This window comes from Hyaena hyaena, unplaced genomic scaffold, assembly GCF_003009895.1.
Source record: "Hyaena hyaena isolate Hyena2069 unplaced genomic scaffold, ASM300989v1 scaffold_3, whole genome shotgun sequence".
NCBI classification, from domain to species: domain Eukaryota; kingdom Metazoa; phylum Chordata; class Mammalia; order Carnivora; family Hyaenidae; genus Hyaena; species Hyaena hyaena.
The window spans coordinates 6058192-6082647 of record NW_024080635.1 but is presented as its reverse complement, the minus strand read 5'-3'; the positions used below and the strand labels follow the sequence as shown (position 1 = coordinate 6082647).

General features: G+C 54.3%; 1 protein-coding gene across 1 annotated transcript in view; it reads right to left on the bottom strand.

The window, feature by feature from the left end:
- Positions 1–24456, bottom strand: part of SLC9A1 (solute carrier family 9 member A1) — a 49488-nt gene that overhangs the window by 5263 nt on the left and 19769 nt on the right. Inside the window, exons 2-8 of the mRNA XM_039232096.1 lie at positions 8289–8749; positions 4844–5094; positions 3687–3904; positions 2274–2476; positions 804–893; positions 326–396; positions 26–199 (exon numbers count right to left, since the gene is read on the bottom strand). Of these exons, the coding sequence (XP_039088027.1) occupies positions 26–199; positions 326–396; positions 804–893; positions 2274–2476; positions 3687–3904; positions 4844–5094; positions 8289–8749 (1468 nt within the window). The remainder of the gene's footprint in view (positions 1–25; positions 200–325; positions 397–803; positions 894–2273; positions 2477–3686; positions 3905–4843; positions 5095–8288; positions 8750–24456) is intronic.

Here is a 24456-nt window from a genome sequence, read left to right as displayed (position 1 = left end):
AGCAGCATTGGCCATTGGCACTCACTGCATGGAGACAGTGGAGACAGCAGAAGGGATCTTGCCCATGCCACCGCTCTCCACCAGCTCGATGGCCTGCTTCATCTCCATCTTGTGGTAGAAGGCGATGAGCTGCGGCTCCTTGGAGCGCTCCCCGGCTATCAGACACTTCTTCACATACTTCTTGTTAAACCGGTTGAGCCTGGAGGGAGGAGGGAGGAGATGCATGCAGCCAGCTCCTCAGGCTGGGGTGACGAGGCCTCCCCCCCACCTCCCCGGGAGATCCTCCCCTGCCCCCCCCCCTCCGCCCACCAGGCCTGCCACCTACTTGTCCTTCCAGTGGTGGTGGCCATAGTGGCCACAGATGTCCTCGATGCCTGTCAGAAGGTGGTCCAGGAACTGAAACGGGCCCAGGGCCAGGTCAAGCCTCACTACTGGGCTCCTTCCCTACCAAGACTTCTGAACGGGTCCCTCCACCTTCCGCCCTAGTGTAGCTCTGCTCAGCCCAGCCCTGTAGTTCCAAGAGCAGCCAGGAGGTGGCACCAACACCACACTCATCCTGAACCCGTGGCACCTCAAACCCTCTGCCACCGGGGCCCTGCTGAGCCCCCTTCCCTAAACCCACCTGTGCCCAACGCCCACCTGCCTACATGGCAAAAAATGGTGGCCTCAAGGGTCTGAAGGATGATGGGACACTGGGATAAGGGAGGAGGGAGCCGAGTGGGGCAGTGGACATGAGGCCTGGCTGCTCCCCAGCTCCCAGAACCTTCTCCTGCAACCGCGCACCAAGGCCCGGCTCCCAGTACCTGTGTGTGGATCTCCTCATTGATGGAGCGCTTTGTTTCCTGCTTTTTCTTCACAGCCAACAGGTCTACCAGGGGCCGAATGGTCATGCCCTGGGGGGCAGGCAGGTGTCAGGCACTCCAGCTCTGTCTCCCTGTCCCCCACCTGCAGAGCCCCTGAGGCTGGGATGCCCTCTGCTCTGATGGGCCCCAATCTCCCAACCTCCCACTTGCATAAAGGCCTGATGGTCTGCTTCTCCCTGAAGACACCTGCCCATCCAGGTGAATGACTCCTCTAGCCCGGGTCTGAGGGGCTGGGTTCAAATGTGGGCTCCGCCGCAGGCATGCTTTGCAAGCCCAGAGAAGTCAGGCCCGGCTGATAGGGAAAAGCACTTCTGCTCTCCCTCAGGGGACTGCAACCCATAACCTAGTAACAGTTACAGCAAATTTAACTGCATGTTTGCCGGTGCCAGAGCCAGCTGAGATTTACTAGTAGTCGCTGACAGAGAGGTAAGAACTTTCTAAGGTCTCACAGGAGGAGTAAAGCTGGATTCAGACCCAGGCAGGGAGGGCCCCCCCTCAATGCTGACTTCATTGAAAATGGGCTTGGTAAACCATTAACATATACAACTGCAAAGTCAAGGTGATAAAATATATTTGAAGTGGGTGAAAGAGGCAGCCCCCTATCCTTACAAAGGACAGAAGGTAAGTCCAGCCTCAGGAGGATGCCTGCACATCCTTTCCTCTTGAGAAGGCAATGCTGTTTCCCCTCTAATGCTTTGCCAGGATTTGCCTTTTAGGAAAGACAGAGGGGATAGAGAAACAGAGGCCTGGATAGCCCGTTTCTCACTTGCCCAAAGTCACAGGTCAGGTAAGGTGGAACAACTTAACACCATCCAGGCTGGGCTTCCTTGGGGATTTTCTGAGGGACTTGGGGGGACTCGCAGCTGAGCCAGGGTCATTTAAATGCACAGAAAATACTGACCAGCAGGGCTGGAAGGCCTCTGAGATCATGTAGGCTGATGCCCTCCCTTCACAGATGGGGAAGTGAACCCAGAAATGGGAGGAGGGTCTTTCCCAGGGTCACACAGGGGCAGCAGAGCTTGGGTGGACTCCAAATCTCCCGCCGCCCAGCTCAACAACCTTTCTAGCTCCCCATGTTGTGCTATGATTCCCATTTTACAGGCGCAGAAACTGAGGTCCTAGGACATTAAATCACTTCCCCCAAAACCCTGTAAGAAGTCTGTGGGACTGCTGACTGCACCCACTTCTCTTATCGCTGTCTAGGTTTCTAAGTCAGGCAGCATTCTGGCTGCTCTACTTTCTGACTGGTTGCACATTATCATAATTCCGCCTTCACAGTGAAGGAAACTGAGGCCCAGAAAGGGGGAGCGGCTTGCCCAAGATTGCATGGCAAGTTATCAATGGACTGGAAGGCTCTCTCACTGGCAGACCCAGGGTCCCCGGGCAGGGCTGCTCTGCTCTGTCCAGCACCTGCACAAAGACGGTGAAGAAGATGACAGTGATGATGGCAGTGAGGAATAGGTCACACATGGGGAAGTGCTTCTTGTCCAGGAGGTAGCCCAAGGAGAAGGCGATGGCCCCGCGTAGGCCCCCATAGGCAATGATGAACTGGTCCTTGGGGGTCAGCTTCACGATTCGGAACTTGTTGATGAACCAGGTCAGGCCCAGCACCCCTGCCAGGGAAGGGTAGAAAAATGTCAGGCTGTCCCCAGCCCCTCCGGGCCTCCCTGCAGCTGCTCTGTCTGCAGGGTGCCTCTGCTAGCACGCCCACCCAGCACACTCATTTCCTGGGTCCATCAGCCACAGCTGGGTGGATCCTTCAGAGGGCTTCCCAGCCTGGATGTGCTTCAGAGATACCACAAGGCCTCCGGGGACTGGAAAACAAGGCTGGGTTGGGTGGGAAGAGAGTGGAAACAAAACTGGCCACAAGTTGGTATCTATTAATTATAATGGTTTTGTGGGATCAACTTTTCTGTGTGCTTCAAATTTTCCATAATAAAGAAAGGGTTTTTTCCTTTAATTTTTTTTTTTTAATGTTTATTTTTGAGAGGGAGAGACAGAGTGTAAGCGAGGGAGGAGCAGAGAGAGGGAGACACAGAATCTGAAACAGGCTCCAGGCTTTGAGCTGTCAGCACAGAGCCCGATGCCGAGCTTGAACTCAAGAACCGCTAGATCATGACCTGAGTCGAAGTCAGACGCTCAGCTGACTGAGCCACCCAGGTGCCCCTAAAGAGGTTTTTTTGTTTTTGTTTTTGTTTTAATGCAGAGATCTGGATCCAACCTCAAACCACAGAACCAGAATCCCTGGAGGATGAGGCCCCGGATGAAAGGGGATTTAAAACAGTGCACCAAGCAGACATGACACCCAGGCAGGCTCAGGGACCACAGGCCCAGTGTCAGAGGGGAGGTGAGTGAGATCCAGGGGGGGAAGTGCTACAGTCTCTGAGATGAGGTGTGTCTGGAAAGCGTAAGCAGGACCCAAGGACCTGAGGCCTGGTCCCTGGGTGTGGCCCCAGGCGGCAGAAAGGCCAGGTCTGGAGGAGCCTCAGCAGCTTTGCAAGTACTCGAACCATCAGTGTCACAGGACCACACAGAGAACATGCATAGACCTGAGCTCTGTGGCACAGGCTCCCTGAGGCCCCTCCACTTGTGCACACACGACTGTCTTCCCAGAGGTCACAGACTCATGGTGAGCATGGGCTCCTCTCAAGGCCCCACCGTAGTCCTAGCATGGCAGAGAGGGGCAGGCAAGTGCCCCTGCACAGCCAAGTGTGGGCCCTCCACACAGGGCACCCTTCCCCCGAGCTCCCCCGCCCCCCCGCCACCGCACGCGCACACATACGCACACACACACCCCCACCCGGCTCCAGCCCAGGACCTCACCCAGCACTCGGGCGATGAGGCAGAAGAGCAGGGTGCTGATGACAAAGGTCCAGTTCCAGTGGTGGGAGCCAGCCACCGTGGAGACGCCGAGGAAAATGAAGATGAGGGTCTCACTGACACTGCTCCACATCTTCAGGAAATACTTGATGGTTGTGTGGGACTTGTGGGAGATGTTGGCCTCCACGTAGGGGCGCATCACCACTCCTGAGGCAATGAGTCTGGGGTCAGGAAAGAGCAGAGTTCGGGGGTCAGGCGACCTGCACCTTCCCAGAGCCCCTCCACTGCCAGGGAGGCTGACCAGTACCCAATTACTGAGCTCCGCTAATGGGTCAGGCACCCACTGTGGGCTTTACACGGCTTTTCCGGCTCAATCATCTCATTCAACCCTCAGACATCGGCATGTTTTTGCATTTTTCACACGAGGGGTCTGAGAGTTAAGAGACAGTTCGCCCATCCACTGTCCCCCCCTCCAGTGAGTGGCAGGGTTAAGATGCAAAAGGTCTGCCCAACTCTAAGGCCAGTGCCTTCTCCCCAAGGCCACGCTGCCTCTCTGCCTAACAGGAGTCAATTACACCTGTCAGTGGCCTTGGTCTATTACCCTGGAGTGCGGGGCCTAAATCATGGGGGTCTCCACAGGGAGTTCTGTTCTGTGTAGCTGCCCAAGTCCTCCAAGCCTGGCGTCCATACCTGGGCTCTGCTCCTGCTGGCCTGGCCTTCTCAAGGTCACCCCGAATCCTGCGATCTAGCCCGGCCTCTACACTTCCAATGTCCTCTCCTACTGGGCACACCTTCCTGCTTCTGCACATTCCCCCGACTGCAAGACCCGGCTGAGGCCTCAGGACCTCTATGACTCCTCACAGCAGTGGAAGCCCCAAGCCTCCTTGCCAGGGCTATAGAGGGCACAGTGAATACAAGAGCCTGTGTCTAGTTCCAACCAAGGAACTCCCTTTGAGGCCAGCGAAAGGAAGAAGTAGCAGGGCCCAGGCTTTCCAAAACTTTAAACTCAGTGCTTCCCCGGGGCAGTCCCAGCACCTGGAGCCTAGTGCATGAATCTTCTCCCCGGAGCTGGAGGCTGGGCACTGGGGAGCTCCCTTGTGACCCCACAAGCCTGGGGAATCCAAGTTGGCAGGCTCCCCCCATGCTATGCCCAGACTCACGCCATGATGCCCGACAGGTGGAAGAGCTCGGCTGACAGGTAGGCCATGTAGCTGTAGAGGAAGACGAAGAGCGGCTCGATAACACGGATGTGGGAGGTGAACCGGGAGGTGAAGGCTGCGATGACACCGTAGACCACGCCCACAAACACTCCGCCCAGGGACACCACGAAGAAGCTCAGGAAGCCAAGGACGATGTCCACAATGCCCACGCGGTCGTAGTTGGCAAACTCCTCAAAGAGATGATACAGGACCTGGGGAGGGTGCGCAGGCAGGTTGGCAGGAGGGCAGGGCCCTGGCCCCACAGCTGCCTGGGGTCCACCCAAGGGTGACTGTGTGCCCTCCACTGACCATGGCCACAAGAAAAGGCCGCATGATAGCAGAGAAACGCTAGTGTCAAGCAGGTGGTCCAAACCACTGGGCTAGGGGCCGGAGGGCCCCACTTCAGGCCTGCAGCCCGCTGTGCTAAGAGCACAAACTCTGAAGCCAAATCGTCTGGGTTGAATAGTGGCTCTTCCGCTCCCTAGCTGCGTGCATGGGCAGCTTACTGCCTCCCTGTGCTGCAATCTTCCTAGCCATAAAATGGGATAACAGTATCAACCTTGTAGGGCTACTGTGAGTACTAAACTAGTTAATAAAGGCAAAGCCCCCAGAACCATGCCTATCACAGTATTAGCTCTTCCTGGCACTACTAAGGGGCCTCTCTCACTGTCTGACCTTGAGCAGGTCATGTCCCTGTCTGGATTTCAGTCTCTTTTTCAGCATAAAGCAGGGAAAGTTCAGACAATAAACTAGAATAGGACTTCTTAACCTCTGAAAATTTCTGAAAATATGCACAGCCATCTATCCATACCTGCCTTGGATTCTCTGGAAGTGGGGCCCAGAAATCCCTATTCAACAAGCTCTTCGGGTGGTTACCATGAATGGCCAGGTTCAGATGCTATGGAACTAGAGGCTTTCTAAGGCTTCCCCATCTCCTGGACTGATAAAGAAACAGTCACTGTAATGCCACCTGATGGTCACCCTGCTTGACACACAGCAGTCGCATGAGGTAAGCAAGCCAAGATGTCCATTTCTTTGCTCAGTCGAAGTCCACCGTGGTGGAGCGACTTGGCACAGGGCCCCTGGACTCCACCGGCAAAGCCAGACCCAGAACTTGCTCCCTGAAAGCAGCAGGCAGGCCCTCCCCAGCAGGTGCCACTCTGAGGATCCACCCCTCATCAGGTGCCAACTCCCTGGCTACCAGGCCTCCTAGACAATTCTGCCAGGAAACCAGCTGGAGTTTCCAGGCCTGGGGGCGCTGAGGGAGAGGAAAAAGGACCTGATGACTACTAAGAGGGCCTCTCCAAAGCTCCTAGTACCTAGAGACAAGGAGACATGGGTAGGGGAGGTGACCTGTTCCAGGGCAAAGGCCTGAGACCATGGAACCCAGAGGGAGCCTTCAGCTTGAATGTTAGGAAACAGGGCACTCACACTCAAGCCCAGAGCTCCAGAAAGGGCCTGACTTGGGGCAGGCAGAAGAGAAGGTGCCAAGCACTGGTAAGTCCCCAGTGCTGCCTGGACCACAATTGTCTGGGAGATAGGCAGGGTCCAGCAGTGGACAGCAGGTGCATTCTCAGCCCTATGCTACCTAAAGTCACTCCTGGCCTGGGGAGGTTTATGGGTCCTCACAGTACACCACCCAGGCCAGTGGGACAGGTAAAGGGCGAGGTCCTCCTCTCCCACCTGGCTGCTGCCTAGAGAGGCAGTGTAGCTTAGTGGTAGGTGTGCGGGCTCAGGACTCCAACTGTGTAGATCTGAACCCCAGCTACCTCATTTGTCAGCTAACGTGACCCTAGATGAGTTCCTTAACCTCTCTTGTGGTTCCTTAACCACTTGGAAAAACTGGGGAATAGTTACAGTGCTGACCTCTTGGAGTTTCTATGTGGATTAGATGAGGCAATACGTGTTCAGACAGGAAGTGTTCACACAGGAAGTGAGCACCAGCAATTATTACCGGCACTGCCACCGCCTTGGGAGGCATGGCCATATGCCCAGGTTGGCCAGACTGAGGTATCCCCTTGACGTAAGCATGCCCCAATGCTCCCCAACTGTGCCATCCTGAACCCCAATACCCAGATCCAACTGGGGAGGGAGGGCTCTGACTTTGGTGCTTGCTGGTGTGTCCCCTTTAAGAACCCTGGGGGGCTGGCAGGCTGGGTACTGCACTCCTTGCTACAGATGGAGAAACTGAGGCAAGAGCTGGTGCTAGGAGAACCAGCACCGAGGCCTGCCTGCTTACACCAGGCTGCTGCTCCCCCAGCCTCCCAAAGACCCAACGAAGGCAACAGGGGAGGAAGAGGAAGCTGAGGCTGCCGGCATCCCCCGTCCCCAACACTGCTGTCTGTCTCTTCTTTGAAGTGTGGCTTCCTGAGGGGCTGGGGTGGGTGAAGAGGGAGTGTGTGTGTGAGTGTGCACTGGCGTGCAGGTGTTCTTGTGTTTTCCTGCGTCTGCAGCTGCTCTCTGAGGGGTCCAGCTAGGAGAACGGGAGTGTTTTCACAATACGTGAGTGTGCACATACACATACCTGTTTCCTGAGGAAACCAGCTGGGAGGAAGGGCATGTGTGAGCACACGCAGCGCGGCCATGTGCGAGACTCTGCGCGGGGCGTGTCTGTTCTTACCAGACCCTGCGAGGAAAGCGCTCTCTACTCTGCCACTTTGCAGCTATCAAAGGTGAAGCATAGACAGGTATGGGGATTTGCCTGAGGTCACATAATAAGCAAGTGGCCCACCCCAGGCCAATCCACTTTACTTGTCACTTCCTGGAGGGTCCTGTTTTTTTTTTTTTTTTTTTTTTGATAAATTTTATTTTTTATGTTTTTAAAGTAGGCCCCACGCCCGACGTGGGACTTGAACTCATGACCCTGAGATGAAGAGTTGCATGCTCCACCAACTGAGCCAGCCAGCTGCACTTTCTGGAGGTTTTGAGGGCAGGGTCCCTTTCCACCACTGCTGCCCCCTAACTCTGCACAAACCGAACTATAACCTAGGACCTGGCCAACACAAAAGCGGAAATGGCCCTCACAGCCTAAATGGCCTCTAAAGGGTCAACTGAAGTCTAAAGAGGATATGTGACTTAACCAAGATCACATCGCAAGCCAAGTCAGGGACAGAGAATATGGCCTGGGAAGGCCCAGGGCTCAGGCCCTGATGTCCCACAGACCTGACTTCTAACCTTGGTTCTATCATATGTTAGCGAGCTGTTTAACTTCGGTGAGCCTGATACCTCCGAAGGTCACCGGGAGGATTCAATGAGATAACGCACATGGAGTGCTCGGCATGACGCCTGGCACGGGGCAGGCAGGAATGGATGTTTGATGCTTTGCTACTGTGACTGGCAGGGGGGATGTGGACCTGGATTCAGCTCTGAGCCCTGTGGGCACGGGCACGCAGCCACTGCCCCTCACCACAGTGACGGCGTCATTGAGCAGGGACTCCCCAAAGACAAGGATATGCAGCAGCTCGTTGATGTGGATTTCCTCAAAGACGGCCAGCACAGCCACGGGGTCCACAGCTGAGATAATGCTGCCAAAGAGCAGGTTGTCCAGGAGGCCGATGTTGTTGATCTGCTCGCCGCCCACCAGGCACACGGCGTACATGAGGCCGCCCAGGAAGAAGGCATTCCACAGCGTGCCCACCACGGCGAAGATCAGGATGGTGCCCAGGTTCTCCGTGAACTGCCGCAGTGGCAGGAAGTAGCCCGCATCCAGGATGATGGGCGGCAGCAGGAAGAGGAAGAAGACGTCGGACTGCAGGAAGGGAGGCGTCTCGCCCACGCCCTTGATCAGGCCCCCCACCAACAGTCCCACCACGATCAGCAGGCAGCTCTCTGGGACGATGCTCGAGATAGTGGGGATCACATGGAAACCTGCAGAGGGTGAGAGAACAGGAGGCCATGGTCTTGCGGCGAGCCAGGACAGAAGGTTGGGGACAGGGCTCGGGACGAGAGGCGCAGCTGGTGAGAGTAGCACAGGCTCGGTCTCAGAGGGCTGCTCTGTTAAGTCTCTGAGCCTTGGCTTCTTCACCCATAAAATGGAAGCGATAATACCAGCTTCATAGGGTTTGCCATATAAACTAAGTGAAAATGTTTTTAAAAGGTTTTTTCCAAAGGATATACCGATGCCATCTCTGCCTCTGTCATAAAACAGTAGAGAGAAGCAGCTCTGTATGCCTCCAGAAGGCAGAAGCCATACACTGATTACCGAGGCTCCAAGTATCTAAGGGCATTAGCTACGCCTGAACCTGAGTCTGCTTTTAGATACAAGTTCAGGGTGGCAATGCGAGCTCCAGACCAGGCATAACAATCTAGTGATTTCTGTCTGAGGGAAGAAGGTGAGTTCCCCATCATGGAGGTGTTTAAGCAGAAAGGAGACCACCAGTTGGTAGAGAAAGAACACAGGAGATAGAAGGAAGCACAGAAGAATCAAAGACGATCAGCATGGAAAGGAGCTTGGGGATGATACCACCTGATGTTGGCAAACCCACAGAATTCACACAGTGACCGCTAATTCCAGACTCATGTGCTTTCCTGCTGAGCCCAGGGAGCTGCTTGAGAAGCCAACAGTGATCAGTCAATTTTGCATGTGAGACAAAACCTATATCCCGTCCTGTTTTCTAGCCAAATCCTATCCACTTTAAAGATGGAGCAACCGAGGGGGCACCTGGGTGGCTTAGTCGGTTAAGCGTCCGACTTTCGCTTAGGTCATGATCTCGCGATTCGTGGGTTCGAGCCCCGCGTCGGGCTCTGTGCTGACTGCCAGCTCAGAGCCTGGAGCCTGTTTCAGTCTGTGACTCCATCTCTCTGACCCTCCCCTGCTCATGCTGTCTCTCTCTCTGTCTCCTAGAAATAAATTTAAAAAAAAATTAAAAAAATAAATAAATAAATAAAAATAAAGATGGAGCAACCGAGGCTCAGAAAGGGGAAGGGACTTGCACAAGGGTGCACAGCAAATCAGTAGCAGAACCAGGACAGAGCCCAGATCTGAACCGCTAGCTCCCATCAAACTCCTAAATTCTAGAAGTCAATCCCCACTCACCCTCCTCCTTATCAAGGCATGATCAGGCCCCTCTTGCTGACACCCTCTCCCCAAGCCAGTAGCAGTGGACCACCTTGAGGCTCCAAACCCAGGGCCAGGAGGTAGCAAAAATCCCTTCTGAGAGATGCTCCTTCAAGGCCAGGTTTGGCCCCAAGCTCCCAAAGGGTTTTTGGTTTGTTTTTCAGTGGGGAGATGAGTGGAGAAGACCCAGGCATCTTAGTCCATGTTGAGTACCATAAACTCCCCTCCCTTCCTAACCAGTCAGCTCTGTGCAGGCAGATTCCCCACCCACTTCTTTTTTCTTTTTTAATTTTTTAAATGTTTTTTTGTTTATTTCTGAGAGAGAGAGAGAGAGAGAGAGAGAGACAGCGTGAGCAGGGGACGGTCAGAGAGAGAGGGAGACACAGAATCTGAAGACAAGCTCCAGGCTCTGAGCTGTCAGCACAGACCCCGACGCGGGGCTCGAACCCACGAACCGTGAGATCATGACCTAAGCTGCAGTCGGACGCTTAACTGACTGAGCCACCCAGGCGCCCCTCCCCGCCCATTTCTAATGAGATCCCCAGTGCTAGGGACATAGTAGGTACTCAAAAAGTACCTACTGATTTGAAAACGCACAGGGCTAGGCCATTAGTCACGTAATTCTTGACAACCCATCTGGCCAGGCTTTGGCTCTCATTACTCCCGAGATCCGTGGGAAGGAGAAGAAACATCCCTCCTCATGCCCAAAGTCCCTCCTACTCTCCAATGCTGACCGGGGTAGTGCCAGTATAGCTACAAGTCAAGACTCACCCTCAAAACACTCGGAGACCCAGAACCTTGGCACAGTGCCAAGCACCCAGGAGACACTCAAAACATGTTACAAAAAAAAAAAAAAAAAAAAAAAAAAAAAAAAAAAAAAAAATGACTCTATCATCGTAAAAGAGAGAACCCCAAAGCCTCCAGTCACACTTCTATCTGCTTCCTGCTCCAGGAAGCATTCCCTGACTACCCCTGTCTGCTCATATTAGGGCAGGAGTTCCTCTCTGGTGCCCCCCCCCNAAAAGAAAAGAAAAAAGAAAAACATGTCTCTATCGTAGACCAGGAGAGAACCCCAAAGCCTCCAGGTACAATTCTCCTGACTTCAAGACAGACTTGACCAAACTCACCTCTTGCTGAAAACTTCCCGTCTTTGTAGGGTCTAGGAGTAACCCCCAGGGTTTAGTTGGCTGGTGCAATGGAAGGGGCATCTGCCCAAATGAACCACAGCCTCTCTTGCCTGCAGATCTTTGCCTGGTCTAGTCTGTTTCTCTCCAGAATGCCGTTCCCGTACCTCCGTCCCCACTGTGTGTGGCTGATGCCTCACACTTCTATCTGCTTCCTGCTCCAGGAAGCATTCCCTGACTACCCCTGTCTGCTCATATTAGGGCAGGAGTTCCTCTCTGGTGCCCCCCCCCTCCTTGAACCTTCAATCCACAGTCCCTGCCCAGATTTCTCTCTCTCCCCCACACCCAGCGAGGTCAGATAACCCCCGCAGGGGCAGTGGAGACAGAACCATGGTAATCACACCTAGAGACCCCCACTGCCCTGGAGGGGAAATAGGGTGACATGGGGGTTTGGGGGAGCAGAGCTCCTGCAGGCTACCAGGAAGCTGCTTCTCAAGGCCAGGAGTCCAGCCTCAGGCCTAGCCTGCTGACCTCGACACCCTACCCTGGAACTGAGCACCAGCAGCCAGCTGCCTTAGGAGAAGGCACGGTCTACAGTGACAGCCCAGCCAAGCAGATGACAGCCTCCACCTCCATCTAGCCCATTAAGCTTTAAAAATTCCTCCCACCCCTTAGTGCTCTCATTCCAGTCCACAAAGCTTTCCTGGCCCCAGGAAATGCCACACGGTGCACTGGAAACCCAGGGAGGAGTTCCACACGTTGGGGGTGGGGTGGGGGACAGGGGTAGGGGTCATGCAAAACAAGCCAAGAGCAGTAACCTGAAGAACGTTCGTAATTCCTAAAGGTGCACCGCGACCAGGCACTGCGCTGGGAGCCTGGCATACAGAATCTCTTCAGTCCTCAACAGCCTTGTGGGATAAGTACTGTCCCCGTCTTGCAGAAGAGAAAGCTGGGGCTCGGCAAAGACTCAGTGGCTTCCCCAGAGTCTAAGGGAAGAGTTCTACTCTAGCTTAGAATATCTGTAGCAGAGAGAGCTAATTAATCTTTTACTTAAACATGGGTATTTTCTCTGAGTGTACGGGGGACACTGAGGTTTCTCAAAGTCAGAACCTTCATGAGGAACTTGTGGGAAGGGCCATGCTTTACCTACTCTTGGGACTTTTAGGCCATCAGGCCTCCCTCACTAGGGGGACAGTTGGCATTCCTGTTTGACAGAAGAAAACCTAGGGCTCAGAGGAGGCAGGACGGGCCCAGGCTACCCAAGACTTCTAGGTCCCGGGCCTCCTGACCTGGGTGCCATGCACTTTCTTCCATATAAGCTTGCTCCCAGAGTACCTGGGACCGGAGCCATGTTCCCAGAGCGAGTCTCCCCAGGTCTTCCTGTGCTGGCCTTGCCCTGTGGTGAGCAGGCCCTGATGGGCAAGGACAGGGGAGGGCCAGGCCCAGACGGAAGAGGAAGGTCTGGGATCCACTCTTGGCTCCTTACCCCTGGTAGGCGGTACATTACTGGAAAGCAGTTTCCAGTGCGGAGGGTGCAGTGGTACGGGGTGGGGAGGGGTGGGGAGGGGCCTGCAGGCCCGTTCTGGCTTGTCCCAGTCCCAAGGCCCCGACTCTACCAGCTGTCCCCACCCTGCACCCTGGAGGCCTCCTCAAAGTGTGGGAAGCCTGCTGACACCACATGTGGGGAAAGGGGCACAGTTCGGGCCCCCAGTCCCCTGACAAAGGCCAGCACTGAGGGGAGATCCCAAGATGTCAAGAAATGAGGCAGGACTCCCAGGGCCCAAACTTTGTGGCAGTAGTCATGTCACCGGGATGGAATCTGGGGTGGGGCAGAGGCAGCTGGAGTCACATCCAGAGCCAGGGGAGCTGGAGCAGACCCTGGAGACCGTCCAAACCCTCTGCTACATGCTACACGGTCAGGGAAACTGAGACTCAAAGGCAACCAGTGACCTGTCAAATGTCACGTGGCCATTCCACGGTGAGAAGCCAGGAAGCTCCGGGCCCAGTGACCTCTCAAACCACGTGGCCTCCTGGGAGGGTGTGGAATTCCACATCCCTGAGCGACAGGGCGAACCCGTGGGCACAGCTCTGGCCACAGGAGGGGAGTGATGTTTCCCACTCTGTCCTGCGTAGGTGGCAGACAGGCAACTGTAGGTCTTGGGGGCCACACTCACCCACGCTCTTGCTCTCTTACACGCTTACAAACTCCCTCTTACACACTCACCTACATACATTCTCATTCTCTCACACACTCACCCACGCTCTTGCACTCTGACACACTCCCTTTTACACATACTCATCCTCACTCTAGCTCTCTTATACACTCCTCACTCACTCCCTCTTACACACACCCCCTTACTCTCACCCCTGCTCTCTTACACACATACTCACCCACACTCCCTTACAACTCTCACACACATTTACTCCCTCTTACACACTCACCCACACTCTAGTTCTCTCTCATAACACACTCTTACCCACACTCACACACTCTAGGGCTCCCGGTGCCTCTGTAGCCTCCCTGCCCTCCACCACGAGAACACTTTATTTACATCTCCTGGGACAGTCCCCATCTGCTGAGACCAGTGCAATGGCGCAGCAGGCAAAGCTGGTGTACGTCACCCTCGGTTGCCAGGGCGACCGGACACCTCCTATCCCACTTCCCGAATCTCGGCCCTGGCCTGGCCAGTCAGCAGGGAGTGCTGGGAAGAGGGGCCTCGGGCCACCAGGGCTGGTCTCCAGGGACCCAGGGGTGTGCAAGGGGCTCTGCCGCCCTAGTTCCAGGCCTGAGGACCGCTCCGGGGCTGCAACTCGGCCAGGTCCCTAGGGATTCCCGGTTGCACATGACTCCGTTTCCTTAACTCCCTCTTCAACTGCCCCAGCAATCAGTCTCAACTCCAGTCCTGAAAGGTAATACCTCCTGACGAAGGGCTGGCACTCTACACTTAACAGCAGTGTGCTCTGGTACTTTCTGTCTCATTTGCACCTCACCACAGCTCCGGAGGTCACGCTGACCATCCCCTCGTTTTACAGATGAGGACACTGAGGCACAGAACGGCTAAGCAACTTGCTCAAAGTCAGGTAGCTGATAATGGACTCAAAGCCAGGCAGCGTGGCCCTAGAGTTTGTGTTCTTGGCCACCCACCACGTTGTCTCTGGCTTTATTCTTATTTTGCTTCTAAGGGGAGCATCAGCACCCTGGCTCAAAGAGGCCTGAAGTGACTCCGAGAGGGCCAGAGATGGAATTCTCTCCACGAGCTCTCCTCCAGGAAGTCTTACCACTGCTTCCCTCCCACTCCAGTGGCCTAGTAAAGACCTTGGGAAATCCTTCCTATTTTTTAGGTCTGTCGCCTTCAGGAAGCCCTCCCAAGTTAACTCAGCCAGAAGGGCTCAGTCTTACCCATTAAACTCCTAAGGCAGGAGGTGGTAATTATCAGACTGCTCAGCCAACTCCTCCCTGATCTGTATTCAGCACTCGTCTCTGCTGGGGCTGGTGGCTCCTTTGGGGTCAGAAGGGCTCTGATTCTTCTTTAATCTGAATCTTTCCACCTACGATGTCAGCCATTAGGACCAAGGAAAAAGGTAAACAGACTAGAACACGCTCAGCCACTGCCCCAGCGGCTTCACAGCCAAACCAGCAGAGACAAAGCCATGTGGCACCAGCCACTCCTCCCTGGGTTCCAATCAGGGCTCCCAGCTGGGCAGCCTTGGGCATTTATGTTTTGTCTCCTATTCTCAGTTTCCCCATCTGTGTAAAAGCCTATTTCAGAGGGTTTATGGAGGACAAGAGGAAATAATCCAGGCAGAGAATGTCAGACAGTGCTTGACACTCAGTGTTACCAAAAAGTGGTGACTGCTATTACTACTATTATAATTTTCTTCAGAACCCAAGTATAACATGAATCACTCTACACTATCATGACTTGTCAGTGTAAACTTGCCCATCACTGGGCGTTAGGCTCCCTAAGGGTGGAAATTCTCTAAAGTTACCTGGGTCTCCAGCTCGCAGCATGTAATAGGCATCAACCACTTGTGAACTGAGATAAAACTGACTTTTAGATGTCAGGAAAGAGGAACGAGGAAGGAGGTAGGGATGGCTATATTTGATTTAGAGCAGGTGATGCTCCCAGGTCAGGGGCCATTCGGATTGGGCTTTGGAGGATCAATACAAGTCTGCCAGAGAGCAAGAGAGAAGCAGAAAGCCATTCTAGGGTCTGTATCCTCTAAAGAGACCAAGACAAGTACCCTGCACATAGCAAATACATGTTCAGGTAATGAATAAACAAAACATGAAGAGAAAGACAAAGGGGGGAAGGCAGGCTGATTTCAATGAGTCTTTGCCAATATCCAAACATGAGTGCTGTTGTGAAGATTAAATGAGATGCTACACAGTACATGTCACATATGTCTTTGAATCTTGGTCCTTCCTCTGTAACTGGGGTGATGATGCCACCCCCAGAGTAGCTGTAAGGGTCACAGAGGTCATTTATTTAGAGCTCCTGGCCTATAGGAGTCACCCAATGACTGACAGCTTGTAAACATGTCAATCAATAGTGTCCACTCAATAATACTGTATTTGGTCATGATTCACTTTAAGATACAATCTCTACATGGAGAAGAAAAAAACACGCACAAGACAGACACACTGAGAGTGTCTGATGCAAGGTGTGGGGCTGGGGCTTTTATGTATCTCCTCTCATTTCTTCTCTTGTAATCTGACCCTCATTTGACAGATGAAGAAACTGAGGCACAGAGAGGTGAACTGACTTGCCCAAGGCCACCTAGCTTAGCTGGCAAGTGGCAGGATCAAAATTAGAACCCAGGTTTCCTAATTGCCAGGTATTTTTTTTTTTTTTTTTTTGTGCCATGCTGCATCAATGAAAACGAAGCCTGTCAGGATCACAGGGAAGGAGACTCAAGTTTGTGATATGCCTCCACTGTGGAAGGAGCCATAAGTAAGTCTGTTCCAAGGGGGATGCTCAGGAAAAGCGGGTTCAGGGAATGATGGAAGTTTCCTAAAGGACGTGTGACTGCAGCTGGGCCTCACGGGCAGGGGACTGGAGGGACAAAAGTGTGAACAGAGCAGAGGGGATCTCACATGTCTTCCAAGGGCCCTGAAACCTCCAGTCGGCCTGGAAACGAGACTGTGCAGGCCAGGAAGTGACAATGGCCCACAGCTGGAGTGGGCAGGTCACAAGGGAACGGAGTCGAGGGGCCCCAGATGATGTCGCAGGCCTCAGAGGGTCCCCTGACCTTCAGGTCTGGCCCCTGATGCCCATGACATGGCCTTGAGCCAGGTTCTACTTATACTCTGCCTTTCATTCCCACTAGCCTTTTCCCTGGGTCTCAGGACACACTTCAGCAGCCCCCACCCCACCTCACCCCACTGGGCCAGTACTTCTTGGCACCCAGTCCAGCCTCCCCAATCGCCTAAGCGCCCCATAAACATTTGCTGGATGAATTTCACTCCAGCAAATTCTCCCCACCCCCCACAGGAAAGCTCCAGATTGAGAGTCCCTATGCAGTGAGTGGAATATGAGTCACACAGCGGTCTCGGTGGGGGGGCGGGGGAGGTAGGGACAGGGACCAGGGACTGGAAGTAAACAGTCGTGTGTGTTGACAAGATATAGAGCTCTAGCAGGCAGCCACAGGACCTTGCGAGCCAGAGGTTTCCAGGCAGCCAGTAAGGGTGGCAGCTCCGGGGGGTGGGGTAAGACCTCAGGCTCCAAAGACCTGTGGCTGGTTTGGGTCCCTGGCAGGTACATGTTACACATACTGTTTCTTTTGATTTTTTTCAAAATGAAAATCTATGGAAATCTATGGCTTTGGTGATTTTAAACAGAACCCACAGTCAATTAAAACATTTCCCCAACAGGATATAAGTGCATTAAAGTAGAAAGAAGACGATCTCCCAGTGATTCCCCTCCTTTCCCTTTCCCTGCTCTACAAGACCCCCTCCCCCTCAAACCAGGGTGTTAACAGTTCAGTGTGCAAAATTCCAAACTTTTCTGTATCTATAGTTTTAGAATTTGATATAGATGGTATTCTGCATACTGTGCTAGAACTGCTTTTGTGGGGCAGAGGCTGCACCGTGCACTTTACTGAAGCATCTCATTTAATTTTCTCAACAATCCTAATGCAGTAGGTACTACTATTATCCCCATTTTAAGATAAGGAAAGAGAATGTTAGAAGGATGACTGCTTTCAGGCCTCAAGGCCACAGAGCCAGGGCCACGGAGCAGTGTTTCAGACCCGAGATTACCTTACCTCCTCCCCAGCCCTCCCATGGAGCATTCTCATCGTATACATGACCTTGCCCTTGCCATAACATATGGAACGGTCTGTCCACGATGGCATTGGGGTGAAGGCTGGTTTCACACACGGAGATCCTCCACTGAGAGCCCCAGACAGGCCTTGCCCCTGTGGCTGGCAGTGAAACCAGAGGGCCTCTGTTTCCACTTTCTCTGCACCTTCCCCTGACCCTGCGGTATCACAGGTACCAGAAAAATCTAAATTGTGTCCCTTGCAGAGGAGGCCCTTCTCAGCTCCCTAAAATTTCAACCATGCAGGGTGGAGGAAGTGAAAGCACAGAATGCTTGGGCTGGAGAAGAACCTGGCCTTAGTCTGGATTCAAGCCACCCTCCCTTTTCTTTCCTGGTGCCCAGATGTGCAGCTTCCACAACCCCCCCCCCCCCATTCCTCCTGTTGCCAGACTGCTCTCAGGACCCGCAGGCCCTACCTTGCAGGAGCTCCTAGCCCCGGTCTGCCCACACCAGGGACAGGAGAAGAAACAAGAAGCTCGACAAGAGAGGTTCCATTTCCAGAAACTTTAGACCTTGGGAAAGCTGGATTTCTCTTTTCTTTTCCTTTAGTGGGGGTAGGGCAGGGCTTGCAAAATGCAAATTTAGGAGAAAACTGAAATTGAGTATAGCAAATACCTGTTGTCCTTAATGTCCCTTCCAGTTGAAAGTCCCTTAGCTTAGAAGCTTAACAATGAATTAGATCCATTATAAATAACTTGAACTTGCTCACAATATCATCAAAGCAACATAAAGAGAGAAATTCTGCCAGTTCCAGGACAACAGCCCTGTGGAAAGCGAGGCCCAGTGTCCCATTTTCAGCTGCTCCAGGGGTGGGGCTGGGGTGGCAGCTGTGAAAGGAGAATAAGACAAGACTTCAGAGGCGCCGTGGGAGAGAACAGCACCCAGGGAGGCCTCTGGGGCCCCTTCTACCTCTCCCAGCTCAGTCAGTGCTTCACAGCCTCTGTGGGTGGTGATGAAGAAGGGGTGGTGGGCACCGCTCAACTTGGGCTTTCTGGTGACCTCTCAGAAGGGCCAGAAAGACACTGATGAGAGAACATGACCCTCAGAAGACTGGGCTTGGAATAGGCCTGAGCAGATGAGGAGGCTTCCCGGGGTGGGGGTGGGGGTGACCTTTAGGCCGGTGTGTCCACGTGCATGTGGGGTGGACTCTCATTCCCCCACCTCCAAACATGCTCCTCCAACAGTGCTCCCTGCTGCTCCAGTATCATTCAATTGCTTGGGCTCCAAACCCTAGGATGGAATCATCCTGACTCCTTTCTCTCCCATTCCACATCCAACCCAAACTCTTGTCTGGCTCTGTGGCCTCCTTGCTTTTCCTTGAGCATGAGAACAATTCCACCCCAGGGCCTTTGCATTTGCTCTTCCTTCCTCCTGAAACACCCTGCAGCACATAGTTGGACAGCAGATTCCTTCCCTCTTTCAGATCCTTGCTCAATTGCCACCTCATCACAGAGGTCTTCCCCAGGCCTCTCTATCCACTCACCCTGCTTTATGTTTCTCTACAGCATCCTCCACTTCCTGACGTCTGCATGTGCTCACTGATGGGTCCCCCATCCAGAACACAAGTTCTGTTGCTGAACCTCTAGCACCTAGAGTTGTGCCCGTCGCACAGTAAGCTCACAATCAGTATTCATTCATCCAGATCATCTCCTGACTCGGTGGCCTAACAATGGTGTTGTGGGGACCATGTGAGACCACAGACCATGTGAGACCATGTGAGAGCACGGAGCAACCCACAGGCTTTGTCAGGTGGGTTACTGGAGAAACACTCCAGCTCCTCCAGCATCTTTCCCTAAATACCCGCCAGGGAGGAAACTCATCACGCTAGTCTGGAAACTTGCAGCCCTGCACACTGTGTGGTTGGCAGGTTGTCTCCCCCTCCAGTCTGGAGGACTCTCAAGGACAGAGACCCTGTCCTAGTCATCTCTGACCCACCAGCACTTAGCACAGAGCCTGGCACATGGCAAAGACCAAAACTTGTTTGTTGAGCCTGTGACTATCCAAGGGCAGAATTCCGCTCTGATTTAACCTCATCTTCAGGGTGTGGCACTAAGCTCCTGTGCACCAAACACTGGCTGAACTGGGCTGAGCCTGAAGGCAGGGCTGGGGTTAGGAAGGCATTGGGAGAGCCTTCTGGGCAAAGCAGCAGCATGTGGAAAGGCAGAAGGTGTGGGGAACAGCATGGTATAGGTAGGGGTTTCTATCGGGCACAAGGGACAGTGAAGGCTGGAAAGGAGGTGATGGCTTAGGTGGGCACAAAGCAGCCACTTCTCTGGGCAGTAGACGACAGGTGAGGAAAGAGAAGGTCGGTGAGATTCAGACACTCCCAAGGTCATGTGGGTAGCAGCAGAGCCAGGTCACAAACATGGGACAGCAGACTCCTGATCCAGGATTCTGTCAGGGTCACTGAAAGGCTCTGGTCTGGGACGATGTGAAAGTCCTGCCTGCAAGCACCTCAGGGAACAAGGAATGGGAGACACTGCTAGTCACCCAGGCTTAGCACCCTGGGGTGGGGAGAGCTGTCCAACTGCAGGGTTAAGTCTAGGCTCCAGGGGCCGTGTGTATTGCCTCCTGCAGACTCCAGGAGGATGGGTGAGCCCACCCCCAGATACCTCGAGAGACCAGAAAGCTACATTTGGGGGAGGAAGAGCCCAAGCCAAGGCCAGGCGGGGGATCGGGAGACCTGGGTTCCAGTCTAGACCCTGCCACCAACCACTAGGTGCTTTGAACGAGCTTGTGCCTTACTTTGGCCTCAGTTTCCTCATTCTCAGAGGCATGTTGAGGGCCTTTCCAGCTCTGATATCTGACCAATGAGCTCTGCTACTGGACAAAGCACTTCACACTCACTATCTCTACCCATGCCAACAAGCGCGGTGTCTGGGCCCAGGACAGTCTTCATGCGGAGTAAGATAGCACAAAGCACGGGCTGGTGTAAAGAGCCCTGGTCTGCCAACACAGGAGCTGGCTTCTGTCCCAGCTCTAAACCTGAACTTCTCTGTGATCTCTGGCAAATCACAGTACTGCTGTGAGTCTCACTTCCTTCCTCTCCGGCATGGGGATAAGCAATGCTCACGGCCCTGGGTGGCTATGAGAAAGAGAAAGGCCCGTCTTGGACGGAGGACTGGAATGGCAAGGGGCCTCCCTGTTCCCGGGGAGCAGAGCATGTCTGCCCTTCAGGGCTCGGCCTACCCTGCGGCCCGGCACGGATGCCCTCCGGGGCTTGGCCTAACCCGCTGCCCTGCAAGGCTGCTGCCTAGACTTGGGTTCCACAAGAGCAAAGTAGGAATATTAAGACCCCAGAGGGGCTGGGTCCTCCGCTGGCACAGAGGTCACTCACTGGCTCACGCTGGAGCCAGGCCCTAGTAAGAGGAGGGCTCAGCAGTCCGGTGACAGCCAGAGGTCTGGAGGAGTGAGGCGGAGCAACTGGGCGTGGGCCAGGGGAGGCTGTCCCACATGTAGGCCGGAAGATCTTCAGTGAGATGGCTGGGAAGGGTGACATCTGGAAAAGCAAGCAGGGGTACAGTCGCCTCAGGGATCTGTCCAAGGTTTCAACCCAAACTCAGCCAACGGGGAGTCCCGTGTTTAAGAGGGACCATGGTCAAGGGGTGCCTGGGTGGCTCAGTCGGTTAAGCGTCTGACTTTGGCTCAGGTCATGATCTTTGCCAGTCCTGAGTTCAAGCACTGTGTCGTGCACTCTGTGTTGTTAGCATACGGCCCGGAGCCTGCTTCAGATTCTGTCTCCCTCTCTCTCTGCCCCTCCCCCACCGGTACTCTGTCTCTCTCTCTCAAAAATAAGCAAACATTAAAAAAAAAAAAAAAAGAGGGAGCACGGTCTTGGGAACCAGCAGCCTGATTTCCTGGCTCTGCCACCTACTAGCCAGGTCTCCTTGGCAGGCACTCAACCTTTGAGTCTCAGGTGAAACTCAGTTTCTTCCTCTGAAGAGCAGGCTTATCATCTGTCTCACAGGGCTGTTCTGAGGAGCCAATGAGATTATGTATCTGAGAGCAAACGACTGCCGAAGAAAGCACAGTTCCATCTCTGAGCCCCTAGTCCCCCGGCCCAGAGAGGGCCTGCCGGCAGCACAGCACACTAGCCAGGGAAGGAGCCAGCCTCAGGAGATGCGGCCACACTCCGAGGGAGCCCCTCTGAACAGGGCTAGTCACCTTGTCCCTGTCGTCACTGGTTCCAGGCTGAGCTGGGCTGGCAGAAGCCTGCAGAGGTGCTGAGGGGAAGTGGAGAGGAAGCTGGGGCAGGGGTGAGGGGGCTGGGGTGAGGCAGAGGTTGAGAGGAGGCAGAGGGAGGCTGAGAGGAGGCAGTAGCTCTCTGGATCCTCACTGAACCTGTTTCTTCTCCCCTATAAAATCTGTAAAACTGCCTTCTAGGGTACAGGTCGCAGGAGCTGTGGCTATGGCTGGGCCAGGCAGTGCAGGCCCCAGAGGCAGGCTGGAGGGTGAGGGGTCCCAGCCTCCCCTGAGCAGGTGCCCGAGGCGGATCTCAGGGGGATGCCCTGAACGGCTCCCACACACTTCCGAGAACAGCCCGGCTGGCCGAGCATCTCATATGAGGAGGGAGACACAGAGGGCACACTTGGAGGGCCTCTCCCCGCCCACTGGGACAGTTTGTCACCTCGGGCCTCTAAGAGCCGGGAGATATACTAAGTGGATGGGAGAGCTGAGCATGCTCAGAGGACGCTGCCCTTTAGAGGACACTGCAGAGAAAAGATGAGGACATGGCTGGCTGCAGTCCTCGGTCCCGGTGCCAGGGAGGCCCAGGGCTCCAGGCACAGCGAAGGGAGGCCAGACCTCTCCTGGGGCTCCAGAAGCACCTCAGTATGAAGCCACAGGAGGTTAGAGGAGACAGGGCCTGCTAAGACCATTCCAGTCCAACCCCTCCATTTCCTAGATGCAAAGAATAAAATGCCCAGAGAGGGCAGGAACTCAGCAAGGTCACACAGCAAGGTGCTGGCAGAGTCGAGATTTATTCACACCAAGGACTCATACTCCAAAGGCAGTCCTCACGTAGAACACAACGCCACCTCCTCATTGCTCCTTTTTCTTTGTAGCTACCTTTTACTGGGCACGTCACTGAGATGTGTCGTATACCTCAGCTGCATGAGTCCCCAGAAAGTTCTCTGGTGTCACATCCTCAATCTGCAGCTGAGGAAACTGAGGCAGGGAGCAGTTAAGAGGCTTAACCAAGGCCCTACGGTGGGGTCTTTCTGACTCCAGAGCCACGGCCCGGCATGTTTCCTCCAGCTCCGAGCCCCGGCTTCCTGTCCTGCTGTGCTCGGAACAGGAGGCACGGTTCACGTCATGCTGTCATTTGCTTGCTATGTGACCTTGGGAGGGAGAAACTCACCCACCCTAAAATCCCTGTTCCCTCTAAGACTCCCAGCAGCACTAATATGCTCTGGTTCCATGTGCTCTCTCAGAGGGAGGACCAGGACCTGTTATCCCTGGAACAGAGGTACAGAAATTTTCCAGAGGCACCTCCCAGGCCTCGATGAGGCCTGCAAGGCCCCTGCTTAACACCTGTGTGCACCGCCTTGGGGGACACCGTGCAGCCTGCTAGCCACATGCCGGCATGGGAAGGGAGAACTGTCACCAAGCTCTGTGCTTTCTCATTTGTCCTCAGCGATGCCGTGAAGTAGACACCATTTCCATTTTCCAGGGGAGAAACTGAGGCCCAGAGTTTAAAGAACTTGCCCAAGTGGCACACAGCCAGTAAGTAACAAGACTGGTACTTGATCCCAGGACTGCCTCATCCCAGAGGCTGAGCTCTGCCTTCACACCACACTGGTCGACAGGAAATGGCCCGTAACTGCTTCCTGCTGCCACTCTCATCTGCAGGTTCCGGAGTCCAGCCCCCACGTGGCTATGCAGTGAGGGCCTGGCTGATGGCAGGAGCCCATCGGTGATGAGCTGAGCACAGAGGGGCAAGATATAGGCAGGCTGAGAGGCTGACGGCCTGCCTACTTGCCTGCCACTGGCGTGCCCCATTTAAGTCCCTGTCCTATGCCCAGGAAGAAGCGAAGAAAGCCTCCAACAGCACCTGCTTCCACCTAAGCAGGGCCCATCATATAACCCTGCATGTGGCACAGAGGTGGGGCTGCCTGTGGCAGCAGGAACAAGCACTGCAGGGCCAGACAAGAAGGGCCCAGAACTCAGGCTGGAGCCCTGGTTCTGATCAGCTCAGTCGCCGGCTTCTGCATGAGATGGGGACGTTGATGATCACAGCACTCACTGAGGGCTCCTGAATCCTCAAACCGCCCAGTGAGGGAGGCACTATCACACTCACATCACAGACGAGGAACCTGAGGCTCAGAGAGGCCGGGCTACTTGGGCAAGGCCGCCAGGCTGGTAAGTGGCAAGGCCAAGCAAGAGTCAAGCCCAGGAAGCTGACACCAGAGCTGACGGGTACTTGTCCCCCAGGGCATTTCTCAACCAGGTTCCTCATCTGAGCCACGGGAAGAATAAGGTGGATAACTATTTTCTTGACTCTCCAAACGATGGGCCTAACTGGACTGTCTCAGGATGTTCAAAGGAGTAGGCTGGGGGCCTCACTATGGTATCTACTATGGTTGTTATCAACGGAAGGGAAAGAATACTGGCCCTGAGTGCTAATCCCCACGTGCCCTAACTCTGGACCTCAGGTTTGCTCAACCACTAGGAGAGAGGGCTGGGTAACCTCAAATGACTCTCTCACCTGGTTTCCTAGCATTCAAGGTCACTCGGTTCCACCACTTTCTTGTGCACAGGACCCTGGGCAAGTTGGTTAACCTCTCCAAGCCTCAGGGTCCTCATTTATAAAATGAGGACACCCCTCTTCCCCACCTCACTGGGTCAGGTGAGGCCCACCCAAGATGCTTAAGGCAGAGGGCCCAGAATGGTGACAAGCAAGGCAAGAACTCCGGCATGTGGTGGCAGTGCCTCCTACGCTTTGTGCGGGGCGTCTGTAATATCACCGTTCGCTGCCATCAGAACGTGTGTCCCTCCACAACCTCGCCCTGAAAGTGGATACGCGGGCTCACACCCCACCCTGGACCAACAGGGCACTCCCAGCGGCCCTGC